The 13468-nt window shown below is 34.9% G+C and overlaps 1 protein-coding gene across 1 annotated transcript in view; it reads right to left on the bottom strand.

Moving 5' to 3' along the window:
* Positions 1 to 1972: 1972 nt before the first annotated feature.
* The window catches only part of LOC131041776 (uncharacterized), a 60052-nt gene continuing 48556 nt past the window's right edge, over positions 1973 to 13468 (bottom strand). The window contains exons 6-10 of the mRNA XM_057974982.2: positions 4719 to 5432; positions 4458 to 4532; positions 4077 to 4147; positions 3698 to 3755; positions 1973 to 2873 (exon numbers count right to left, since the gene is read on the bottom strand). Coding sequence (XP_057830965.2) covers positions 2169 to 2873; positions 3698 to 3755; positions 4077 to 4147; positions 4458 to 4532; positions 4719 to 5432 — 1623 coding nt within the window. The 3' untranslated portion in view covers positions 1973 to 2168. The remainder of the gene's footprint in view (positions 2874 to 3697; positions 3756 to 4076; positions 4148 to 4457; positions 4533 to 4718; positions 5433 to 13468) is intronic.

A 13468-nucleotide genomic window follows, 5' to 3' on the forward strand; every position in this document is an offset into this window, starting at 1 on the left:
GGTTCTAGCAAGTGAGTTGAGTTCACACCAAATACAGTGGTAATAAGTGAAATGCATAATGGGTCTACTATTGCTGTGGGAAAAGTAGATCATCAATCCAGATTATATCAGTTTTCTCACTTTGTTCCGGACTCTCCTTAGACAGTTTTACTCACTCATGCAGATGAGATTAGTTGTTTGTGGCATCAACAATTTAACCACTTGAACTATCGTTACTTGCAACAACTTAGTAAACAAGACATGGTTTCAGGGTTGCCTTCTATTCGATTTTATGATGGAGTTTGCCAGGGATGTATTCTTGGTAAGCATCTTGAGGAGAAGTATGATAAAGGCAAAGCATGGAGAGCTCCACAACTATTGGAGTTGGTACATAGTGACTTGGCAGGACCATTTCCACAACCATCTTTCAGTAGAGCTAGATATGTCTTAACATTTATTGATGACTTTTCCAGATTTACATGGGTTTACTTTCTCAAACAAAAGTCTAAGGTATTTGAGAATTTTCTAGATTTCAAAGTTTTTGCAGAGAAACAATCTGGGAAGTTCACCAAGATTCTGCGTACAGATAATGGAGGTGAATATGTTAATAATCAGTTTGAACAATTTTGTGCTTCAGAAGTTATCAACATGCAGCACACAGTTCCATACAGTCCTCAACAAAATGGTGTCGCAGAATGGAAGAATAGGTCCTTGAAGGAGATGGCAAATTGTATGATTCACTCCAAGTCTTTGGCACCTCAGTATTGGGCAGAGGCCATCAATTGCGCATGTTACATCCAGAATTGAGTTCCTCATAAAGCTGTGAAGGGGGTAGCTCCTTTTCAAGCTTGGACCGGTCATAAACCTACAGTTAAGCATTTCAAAGTGTTTGGTTCTCTTGCATGGGCCCACATTCCAGTAGAGAAACGCAAGGCTATGGATCTGCAGAGCAAGCCTTGCATATTTGTTGGGTACCCAGATGATGTCAAAGGGTATAGACTTCTCCATCCCTCTACACATGAGTTGTTCATTGAGAGTGTTTGTTTTGAGGAGAGTTCTTCTATTTCTTCTCATACCACTTCTCCATCCACTATCACATTAGAGACATTGCATGATGATGACAGTTCTTCTAAGGATCTTAATCCTCCTAATCCTGTTGAGGAGTCTTCTTCCTCTACTTCAGAATGTGACAGTGATGTTGAGGATTCACATTCTTCTCATAGTCATCCTTCAGAGGTTGATGATTCTCCCCCAAACTCTCCAGCTTCAGTGCCTCTTTGGGCTCGACAAACTTTTGAGTCAACAGAAGATTGGCTTGGTGATCCATCAAATTCTAGAAGAACTAGGTCACAATTTCAGCAAGCTCCACATCTCTTCATTGATTCAGAAATAGTTTAATCTTTATGGACAACAATTCAGCTCGATTGCTACTTGTACAACATCAAAATTAAGGCTCAAAATTTATAGACAGAAGGATGATGCAGCACCTACAAGTTATTTCATTTTTAATGTTATTAAAAATTTATTTTGCCCTCAAGTTAAAGATCTTCAAGAATTCTATTTTTCATAATAGTTTGAAAAAATCCAATAGAAGGAAGTTCTTTGTGCATTTGTCTACATATTGTTCTTTGTGCATTTGTCTACATATTAACATTAAATTTGTAATGCCTCCAACAAACGTTGTCTACTCTTTTGAAACACATGGGTATATTGGGATATTATTTCTAACGGTGGATATCACTACTATCTGTAACATTGTTTGAATTAAGTCCTTATCTGCTCCAAATCTTATTAGAGTAGTATTCTAGACAGTTGCTTCAGAAGATTCAACAGTGCGAGTTAAAACATATAAAAGCATGCATCTACTATAGCATCAGATCAATGACAACTGACTACAGAAAAAGTATGGCACAGAAATAATTCACCACTTAACCTGCACCTGATTAGAATTGAGAAAACAATTAAGGTTGTATTCCAACAATAAGCTCAAGAGAAATGTCACAGACTGTGATTATCTCATACACGACTGTTTAAAAGAATGGATCTGTCCTACTATGGTACAAGTTGTATTTGCAAGCAAAAGAAAACCCTGTGCATTGGCAATCTTTTGGCTGAAATGCAACAAAGCATTGGGATCTATTTGAAGTACAGAATACCAACTAAATGAATACAAAGTAATGTACAAACACCTAATTCCCATTCTGCTGATGTGTCATGACAGCTTCAACAGGAATTTCAGCAGCAGCATCTTGCAATGCATCATCCTCAAAAAACAACTCTAAGTTCTCAATATTGTCATACATATCATATTTCTCCAGATAGTCCACAGAAGGGAGTTCCAAATGCGATAAATCAATAACGAAAGATTCGCATTCAATATCTTGAGTGATAACCGGAACATCTCCCATGGTAAAATCGTTCGTTTCTTTAACAATTTTATTGCTGGTCTTTTCCTCAATATTTATCAATGTTGTTGCGGATTTACTCAACTCTCCAGACTTACCCAGAAGCCGATTAGACTCCATCCACAACTGGGCAACTCTCCCGTTTGGTTTGGTTTTACCTTTTGTCCTTCCTTTGACACTGCCAAAACCTTGGAGACCATCCTTAACATCATTCATCCCTGTTCTCATCTTTTTGTTCTCAAAGCTCTTTTCCTTTTCCCCTTCAAGAAGACTTTTACCGTCAATTGCATTTTCTAAAGATTTTCTGGTGGTCTCTTTAGAAACTTCTCTGAAAAATTTCTGCTTCAACGGATCTTCATTAAAGCAGCTTCTGCCTGTTTCATCAAAGGTTTTACACCTATGCAGTGTCCGCTTAACAAAATCCAAGTTAGCCTGCTGTTCAACCTTCATTTTTGTACTCCTCCTACGAAAGCCTCTGCCTCTTGGTCCCTAAATTACCAAAAAACCCTATCAGATGATGCCCTTTTAGTGCAAGGTGTTTATCCAGCATTCTCCCATCACCAAGTTTTTCAAAATTCAATAAAAACTGTTATAAGTGCATACCAAGTGCTTATCAAACAAGTTTTTCAAAATTCAATAAAAACTGTTATAAGTGCATACCAAGTGCATATCAAACAAGGACATCAAATTATAAAATATTACTGCAATCAATTTACATAAAGCGAAAATAAATTGAGGTTTGTTTGTCTATAATGTCAAATCAGGGTACAGTTCCAAAATATGGAAAGAAGTCAGGGGCAATCTAAGTAAAAACCATGTGAACAGGAATATTGCATACATAGAGCTGAATTTAGCTCACCTTAATACAGGTTTAGAGGAACCTTTGCACACAAAGATTAAAAAACAAGCATTACGATAGGAAATTGAACAAGTTTAACAAAGTAAATCTACTAAAAATTCAATACAACTAATAATGATAAACAGAAACTGAAGCATCCATCCATTACCAACCGTACTCAAGAGAAAGCAAACAAATGTTCTTAGAAAGCCAAATTAGTTCTTTGAAAACATAAGCATGAGATGTTTGTCCAAGTAAAGAACAAAATCGAAACAATAAATCACATCGGTATAGATATGTGACTAAGTATCGGCATTGAGAGCAGAATGTGAATAACATAGGACACATGAATTGAGAGGAAACAATCTGAATACGGATATGAACAAGGCTGAAATGTAACATAGAAAAGACCTCAACATTATTAAAGAACAGTAATGAATTCAAATTGGTATAAGGCTAAGGAATATATCCTCACTAGATATCGTTTAGATGCTCTCAATACAAGCTTGTTCATAGCAATGCGTTCACGTTCCCTGAAAATCCTCAACAAAACCATTCAGTTAAAATTAAATAATAAATCACTGAGCACAATGCATTTATGAGTTCACCTTTCATAATAAAGCAATAAAAGGTAAGATGAGGTAAAATAGTCTTTTAGAAGGTAAGATAAGTTAAGATAGTCTTTTAAATTTTATAGAAATGAAGCTGCATCGGCAAAACAATATGTTTGCAAATAACTAGAAACATATAAGAAACTTGTCAAACAATGTAAAACAACATTTATATAGCTAGTTGAAAACTTAATGGTCCAACAAATCAATCATTTCACAGCTTCTTTTACCAGATGTAATTACCTTTCTTCCAACTTCCAGCTCTCAGAAACAGCCTGTTCTAGATGAGTTATTTGACCTTCTGTTTTGCAAACCTATGGAATGGAACAGAGTGCATGATTAGTCTACATAAACTTCAACAACTTCCATAAGAAAACTACAATAAAAAAATGACTGTTTCTTGTAATTATAAGTGCTCAGCAAAATAAGTGATGAATAAATAAACTAGTTTGATCAACTGTCAATAATATCCTGTAGGAAATATATTTTATTAATCAGAGAGTTGCATCAAATTTACTTTTGCTCTCCTAGTTGCAGGTAAGACAGCATAGGGCACCTAACTACGAAGAGAAGAGGGACGATAATGACATAAGGCTATTGACAGAGGATCTGAAATAGAAGCACCTGTTCTTGAAGTTCTTTTTTGAGTTTTTCAAGTTCCTCTTCTATTTCGCCGCCATCTTCGGAATCTAGATCAGGCTGCAGCAAAAAACAAGAAACAGACAAATTCAAGGCAACTATTTGTATTTTACTAGATAAATTGAAAAGATCATATCTTAGTATGCTTCTGTGCATTACAAGCATGGGTACTTTTACTGAAGATTGTGCTTGATATAAGCATTGAAGGAGGTTAAAAAACGATTAAGGTCTGGCAGGTATAATTACCACAGATTCTGGAAACAGTCCAATGCTGTTAAGTTCCAGCATAATCTTGTCATCCAGCGACATTTGTTGATACTCAATCTCATGGGTAGCAATTCCAGAGGGCAGACGATTAGTTTGGTGGCCAGATTGCAATCCAAATAGATATCTCTGCCATCCTACTATGTGCCTCTCCTTCAAATTTCCTGAGTCTGCCTTGGAAATGTCAATGTCTGAGCCTTCTAAAATATCACATTCTACTCCACTTTTATCACTGTGGATATAAACTCCAGATGGATAATTTATATATCCATTTAAAGAAGTGGATTCATTGGAACTGTTTAGCCTCTCACTATTATCTATTTGTAGTAGTCCTGCCATCTCTTGTTCCACTCTACTGAAAGTTTTATCCACGCTGTAATTCTCACAATGATTTTTATGGGTTGACACTTCACTTGTGTGATTAAAATTCTTATGCCCATTGTCATTGCCTATCATTGTTCCTTGCTCGTTTTCATCCACAACTATTAGAGCAGAAAGAAGCCTTTCTGATAATGGCATTGTCTTCTCAAGCCACATGCCTTCTATTTCAGGTGATAATCTTGTAGCCTGCATATCCCCTTCATTTTTGAAAGAACTTAAATCATTATCTTCAACATTTGCAATTGATAAGGATTTCCTGTGGCTTGAAAAGTTTTGACTTGGGTGTCCTTGTATTTCATTACAAGCAAATTTGACCTGCCATTAAAAGGAAAATAAACTACATAATGCTGCCATTAGAAAACCAAGTTCTGAAAAAATAATAGAATGAAGCCTTTATGGAAACCTTCCAAAAGAGTTAATACACTATCTCTAATTCAAGAACAAACTCTGCAAATAACTTGGAATAAAGGCCATGTCTGCAAGAAAGTCAATTACAGACCAACAAAAATTCAAATAAAGTCAACATTTTGGTAGGTCTGAGATGTTGCCTTCAATATTCTTTGAAATCAGAAATACCATCGTTTAAACAACTTCAAATTGAGATTGAATTGATGTTGCGTGGGCATGGTGTAATAGAGTTACATGTATTTTTTTATGTGAGCAACAAAAACATATTGATCTAGTCAATATAATAGCTAGCGAAACCAGTTCATTGCATATCCCAAGGTCTCATAAATGCTGTACACAGATATCATTACTAATGATATAACTATGCAAAATCATTACATTTTTCCTTGATCCAAAACTAGAAGACAGATAAGTGGCATGCAAATCAGTAGTATGTCAATAAATCTAGACCAAATTGCACTGTACTGCATCAAAGCTGACTCGATGATTAAAGAGGCAAAACATTCTACAATAAATAAATCTGATTGACTCAATCTGTAAATCTTGATTTATACAAGAAAAGATTTTAACAAGTTTTCCTACAAGGTTTGAATCAATTGTGGTGGCCATAGAAGAGACAAAGAATCTTTAACAATTTTCAATTGAAGAATTACATTTATTGCTTATTTCTCATGAGCATAGACTAAGAAGGTTAGCAAACTCAAGTTTGTAGCATGCTTTCAAGACATAAGTTTCAATCAGCCATGGTAGAGGCAGGGGAAGATCAAATTTCAGAGGTAGAGGAAGAATCTCATATAGAGGTGGAAGAACTAGCCCATCAAACTCAAGTGGAAGATGCAATAATCAAATCTCAACTCAAAATCAGCCTCAAGGCCAAATGTATGATAAATCTTCAATTCAATGTCATTAATGCAAGAAATATGGGTATTACTTAAAAGAATGTGAAAAAAAAACATATGATTCTAGGCAACAATATACAAACTTTACCAAAGAAAACCAAAATCAAGGTAGTATGTTCTTGGCTTGCAATGGTGCACAAGAAAGTTAGAAAGGTGTATGGTTTTTGAACTCAAGTTGCAGAAAATCACATGACAAGGAACTTAAAAATGTTTTCTAGTTTGGATGAGAGTGAAAAATCAGGTGTCACATTGGGGAATGATAACAAAGTTTCAGTTATGGGTAAAGGAAACATCAATATTCTAACCAAAAATGGGGAGAAAAGGTTTATTTTAAATGTGTATTTTGTTCTTTTCTTGAAGCATAACTTGATGAGAATCGGACAACTTGCTCAAAAGTGGTATAGAATATTTTTCAAAAACAAAGAAATCACACTTTTAGATAAATTTCCAAGTAACTAGCTTATAGCCAAGGTCCAAATGAGCAACAATAGAATGCTTCCCCTAAGAGTAACACCAGATTTAAAGGTAGAATTTGCTCAAGAACAACCTTCAATAAATTCACAAGAGGATGAAGAGAAAACTACAACACTCGCTCAAGTAATCTTTCAAAAATAAATAAATGATGAAAATTGGTTATGGCATCTAAGATTTGGACATCTACACTTTGGAGGTTTAAACCCATTGTCTAATAAAAGAATGGTAAAAAGATTGCCACTAATAGAAAAACCAAATAGAGTATGTGAAGGTTGTATATTGGGTAAACAACATAGAGATTCATTTCAAGCAAGAAAGTTAATCAAGGCACACAAATCATTGGAAATTGTTCATTCAGATTTGTGTGGATCCATGCACCCTCGATTGGTGGAAGCTACTACTTCTTAACATTCATTGATGATTTCACAAGAAAGACTTGGGTCTACTTTCTAAAACATAAGCAACAAGTGTTTGATTGTTTTCTTCAATTCAAGACTCTTGTTGAAAAGCAAAGTGGGTGTTACATCAAAGCATTAAGAATGGATAGAGGTGGTGAATACATTTCAAATGAGTTCATAAGATTTTGCAAGGACTATTGTATCCACAAACAATTTACTATAAGGTATTCCCTTAACAAAATGGTGTAGTTGAAAGGAAAAATAGAGCTATCATGGACATGGCAAGGAGCATGTTGAAGGCAAAACATTTGTCAAATGAGTATTGGGCAGAAGCTGTAGCATGTGCAACATATATAATGAATAGATATCCCACTAAGAGAGTCATCAAAATGATTCTAGAAGAAGGGTGGAGTGGAAGAAAACATAATGTTTCTCATCTGAGAGTATTTGGATGTGTGACATATGCACATGTCTCAAATGAATTGAGAAGAAAAATAGATAACAAAGGAGAAAAACGCATATTTGTGGGATATAGTGATGAATCAAAAGTATAAAAATTGTACAATACAATAACCCAAAAAGTCATAATCAGTAGAGATGTGCAGTTCATAGAAGATGAAGCATGGGATGCAAGTTTGGAAAAAACAATCAATATTGCAGCCAACTTACTACAAGAAGAAAAAGAAGAATTTATAACAGCAGGTACTCCAATTCTTACTCCTTCCACACCCATTCAAGCTCAACCAAGTGGTCAAATGACACCTTCATCAAGTGTAAGCACAACCCCATACATTCAAGAAAATATTCCATCAAATGTGCAAAAAGCACCATCTCATTTTGGTACACTTGGTGTTGGACCATCAAGTCCAAGCTTAAGGAGACAAAAAAATCACAAGTTTAAAGACATTTAAGAGCAAAATGAAGGTGAAAATAATGCAACTCCGACTTCTCTTTTTTCTTTATATTCACATGTAAATGATCCAATTCATTTTGAAGAAGCAATTAAAGAAGAAAAATGGGTAAATGCAATGGATGAAGAAGTAGATGCTATAGAAAAGAATCAAACATGGGAGTTAGTGAATCTTCCACAAGGAAAAGAGATGTTAGGATTGAACTGGGTTTACATAACCAAGCTGAATACAAATGGTGATGTGCAAAACATAAAACATAAAGCTATCTTTTGCGAAATGGCTTCAATAGGTGCAGTAGTGAGCCTACTTTGTACACCAAGATGGATGAGCAAGATGAGATTATAATTGTGTTAATATGTTGATGGCTTGATATTCATGGGTGATTTGTCAATTGATATGTTCAAATCAATTATGAAAAAGGAATTTGAGATGATTGGTTTGGGTTTAATGAAGTGCTTTCTTGGCATTGAAGTGAATCAAAATGAAAAAGGTATATTCATTTCACAATCTAACTATGCAATTGATATTTAAAGAGGTTTAACATGATGAATTGCAAAACAGCCCCAACACCTATTGTGACTGGTTTGAACTTGAGTAAGGATGACAAAGAGTCTAATATAAATCCAACTTTGTATGAAAAACTTGTTGGTATTCTTATTAATTTAACAGCCACAAGGCAGGACATAATGTGCGCAATTAGTGTCATTTCAAGGTTCATGGAGACTCCAAAAGTCTGCCATTGGCAAGCAGGGAAAAGAATTTTGAAGTATGTTAGTGGAACAAGGGACTATGGAATTCTCTACTCAAGGTCAAATGATTTCAAGCTGATAAGATACACGCACAATGATTGTGCAAGTAGTATAGATGATAGGAAGAGCACTTTTGGCTATGTTGTTCATTTTGGATCAAGAGTAGTATAATGGGCATCAAAGAAACAACTAATTGTCACTCTTTCATCTGCTAAAGTAGAGTATGTAGTAGCTACCGGGGCTGTGTGTCAAGCAGTTTGGATGAGAAGAATGTTGAAAGAATTGAGGCATGAACAAGAAGAGGCAACAAAAATATATTGTGACAACAATTCAGCTAGCATTGTCAAAGAATCCAGATTTCCACAAAAGGAGTAAACATATTGACACAAGATATCATTTCATTAGGGAGCTTATTAGTAATGGTGAAATATTTTTGGAACTTTGTAGGTTTGAAGATCAGTGTGCAAATATTTTCACCAAGGCATTAGGAAAGGAAAAATTTGTGTATCAAAGAGATCAATTAGGTATCATAGATGGCAATTGTGATTAATGGGGAGCGTTGTAATTAATCTTCAACTTCCCATTTACTTCTCTGTATACTTTTCTCTTTTCCCCACCATTTGTTGTCCTCTCCATCTCCCTTGTTAACATGACATGGCAATCATGAATCAAATCCTTTAATTATAATCTCTATAGGATACTATAACGGTGGTTGAAAATACACACATTAAATGCTTTAGTTTTAACCCTCCTTTTGCTAGGTATACAAATAGAATAGAGTAGTTTTTATGATTAGTGTGTATGTTACTGTGTAAAAAAATATAGGGTTAGAGAAGGTATTGCTGTAGCAACAGCAGGAATAGTCAAGAGAACAGGGGATTGTTTTTATTATTCAAAATATGATGAAAGAGCAGTAACTTTGTGTAAGTACACATATATGATCAGATATTGTATGTTTATGAAATAAATATGATTTCATATCATTTTCAGGTTAATATTTTATTTATCTCTGTTTTTTTATGTTCTCTGTTTTAGAGACATAGCCCTTAACTCATCATTGATATTGGACGTAAGGACAAAGAAACTAAAATGTCATACTCTTGCTGGGCGGTTACCTTAGGATCCATTGTTCTCCCAGTCCCTAAGTGCTGCATAAAAACTTCTAGTTCTAGGTGAACCTAGAAAAGTTGTGGAAATTCAGCTCCTGCAGAATGTGGGTGCCAGTTTCCACTCATGGAACTCTTTCTAACTGGTAGTTACTTGTTTTCTATGCCCACATCTAGGCAAATATTCCTCCTCTTCTTAGGTTGGAGGTTTTAATTATGGGGTCATGGATAATTGGTGTCCTGAACTTTGACTTTTGGTTACATTTGTTGTAGTCCTAGTGGCATCTTTTTGCTGGGCATTTTTTTTTATGAGATAATGGGCAGAATCTATTATTAGCAATGACTGTCACACCATTGGGAACTGATGTCATTTCTAAAAGAAACCACAATATGTGTGAAGGATGGCAGGTGAGAAGATCGTAAGAAATGCAAGAAAATGGCAAAGGCATTGTGGGAATTTAAGTTAAAGATAGCTTTTGCTAGCCTACATGGGACTACCAAGCAGAGGTGTTGACTAAATTTTTCATTATTTTAATCTCATGTTGGGTTGCATACCTTTTGCAGAAAGTTATGGTTTTGCTGGCTCTCGCTGGAGCATTGCAACCAGACAGCCATCTTAGAGAACCTCTGAGTTTCTGAAATTCCTTTATTGCTGGACTGTGTTCTTAAGAGTAGGCAAATGGTAAAATGAGTTATGATGTGAAATTCTAATTTATTATCATCTCCTTGCTATATTGGTAATTGTAATGCGAATTCTAATTCTGAGGTGTTAATTATTGCATTTTTGAATTGTTTTAGTGCATGAAGCTGCTTGGATTGGCTAACTTTCATTGGGCCCACAATTCTTTTTGGCACTGTACAAGAAAGTGATCTACGAGGAAGAGGTTTTCTTATGAACCTTTCGCAAGTATGAGTACTTCATTTCCAAATTGGAAATGGGGGTAAGTATGAGTACATGGGTACGATATGTCATACAACAAAAGAATTTGGGTTTGGGTACATTATGGGTATGTCCACACAATAAAATATAAAAAAATTAAAAATCATACATACATACATACATACATATGGACATACCCAAAATGTGCCCACCCGCAAATTATTTTTGTTGTACAAGATACTATACCCACGTACTCATGCTCATCCCTATTTCTGATTTTGCAATGTAGAACGCACCATTAAATATGATAATGCTTTTGAAAGGTTCATAGTAACCCTCTTCCTTGTCAATCATTGTCTTGTGCAATACAAGTAAGTATCACAAGCCCAATGAAAGGTAGGTAACCCAAGGAACTTCATAGATTCACAATTAACAAATGCAACAATTAACAGCACCTCAAAAATTAGAATTCACATTGCAAATTACCAATGCAGCAAGGAGATTATAATAACCCAAAATTTCACATCAAAATCACTTTACCACATGCCTACAAGCACACAGCCCAGCAATGTATGTGTATGTGTATGTGTATCCACATATCATAGATCTAGTAAACAAAACTACTATGTATATACACAATATGAAAAGAAAAGTTAAGTTTAAACTATAACATACTAATGTATTTGAAATATTTAATATCTATAAATAAAATTAAAATGTTATAATATATGTGAATGTTAAATATTATAATGAAGGGCAGATTCAACGGTGAAGGATGATCTATGAATCATTAATAAGTGGGTACAAGTGTCATTATGGGGTGTAAGGTGGTGGCCCCATCTATTAAATTATAGTTGTGGGTTTGCAGGTTTGTTGAAGTCTCTATGGTGTGGCATGGTGTTTTATCTAGTCATGATTGTAAAGCTAAGGGCATGTGGCAAGAGTAGGAAGGGGGTAAATAATTCAAAGGGGAAAGGTATTATGGTGGAGGAGTTGAAGAAGCAAAAGAGAAGGGTTTCTACAGAGGAGTTGGTGGCAAGATTTATGTCTATGTTGGATGAAGAAATTGTTAATCCTAGGTTGAGGTTCTAGATGGTGAAAATGTTGATGTTAGCAAAGAAATGTGGATGGGGCTTCAGAGATTTGTATTTGCATTTCTATGGAAAATCTTTTCTAGGATCCTAGCTATATGCGATGGTGATGGAATATGTTCAATGTGACTCAATCTTTGGCTTGTTCAATGATTTTGTCTATGGCAGAAGATTCTTTTCTGGTGCTGGATGAGATTGGTATAGTGCTTCATTAGGTGGACGTTCACTTTAACTATTTTTTGGGACATCTGCACTCTATTGATAATTGCCAGCTATGTTTGCAAAGGGTTGTTGAGGAAATTTCCAAGAGTTTGATTCCAACGGTTTCATATTGTTGCAATGATGATGAGGTCCTAATTGTGGAGAATGAAAGGAAGGGCGTAGTGCCGGTAGTATTGTTAGGAGGTGCTAGATACTACGGTTTTAATGGTTTTGAAAAATGTAAAATTTATGTTTGAGGCAGCTAGAAGGCCTATGTAATTTGCCTTTGCTCCATTACTCTAGTGTCTTGGTTTTTTATGGACTCAGGATAAATATTTAGTGTTAGTTTAAGTAGTTGTGTTTTTTATATAGATTTTATAATGTTAGTGATATGTGTGATCCAATAGCTTGTATTGTCAGTTATATGAACAATGTACAGTTTTTTGAGGTTCTTGGATCCTAAACTGATTTATAATACCAAATGAAAATACTATTAATAAACTTAGTATAATATATATGATAATATATAAAGCTTATGTTGTGGGATTTTCCTACAACCTAGTTGGATCCAAGTCCAGTTTGAATCAGATTCGTGATTTGGTCTGGTAGGATCCATAGCAATGACATCCAGTTCAGCTGGGATAAGCTCAAGCAAATTTTGGTATGAATTTAGGTGAACTCGTCTATCTCGACATGATTTGTTTTCTTTGACTTTTACCTAGGCACCCTAAAACAGATTTTAAACCCTAAAAGTCACTTCTAGAACATATCAATCGCCCAAACAAGTTCATTTTAGCTCATTTCAATGGCAAAAATAAACATCATTCCCAGAGGCTAAACATTCATTTTTTCTTCTCAAATCAACAAAAGGAGTTGAAGATTGAGCTTTGAAGGTTCTACAATGAGTGCCTTGTCATTTCTATTTACTTACAAGTCTTTATTGGCTGCCAAGAAGATCATAGAAGAATATTTTTGAAAAGAGGTCATTTTTTTCCTAAAGTTTTGTTTTACAAATATCAAACAAACTCTTTGCTTTGTTTTTCTAGATTTCTTTCACTCTCCTACGAATGTAATAAAAGAGATAGGTTTTACATATTTATTTTTTGTCTTGAATGTGTTGCTTCTACAATTCCTTGCCACAGGAATCACAATGGTAACGTTTTAGCTCCATAGCTCAAACTAATTTCAAAAGAAATCCGATTCCTCCTCTATGGAAGTAAGTTGATATGATAAA

This window comes from Cryptomeria japonica, chromosome 4, assembly GCF_030272615.1.
Source record: "Cryptomeria japonica chromosome 4, Sugi_1.0, whole genome shotgun sequence".
NCBI classification, from domain to species: domain Eukaryota; kingdom Viridiplantae; phylum Streptophyta; class Pinopsida; order Cupressales; family Cupressaceae; genus Cryptomeria; species Cryptomeria japonica.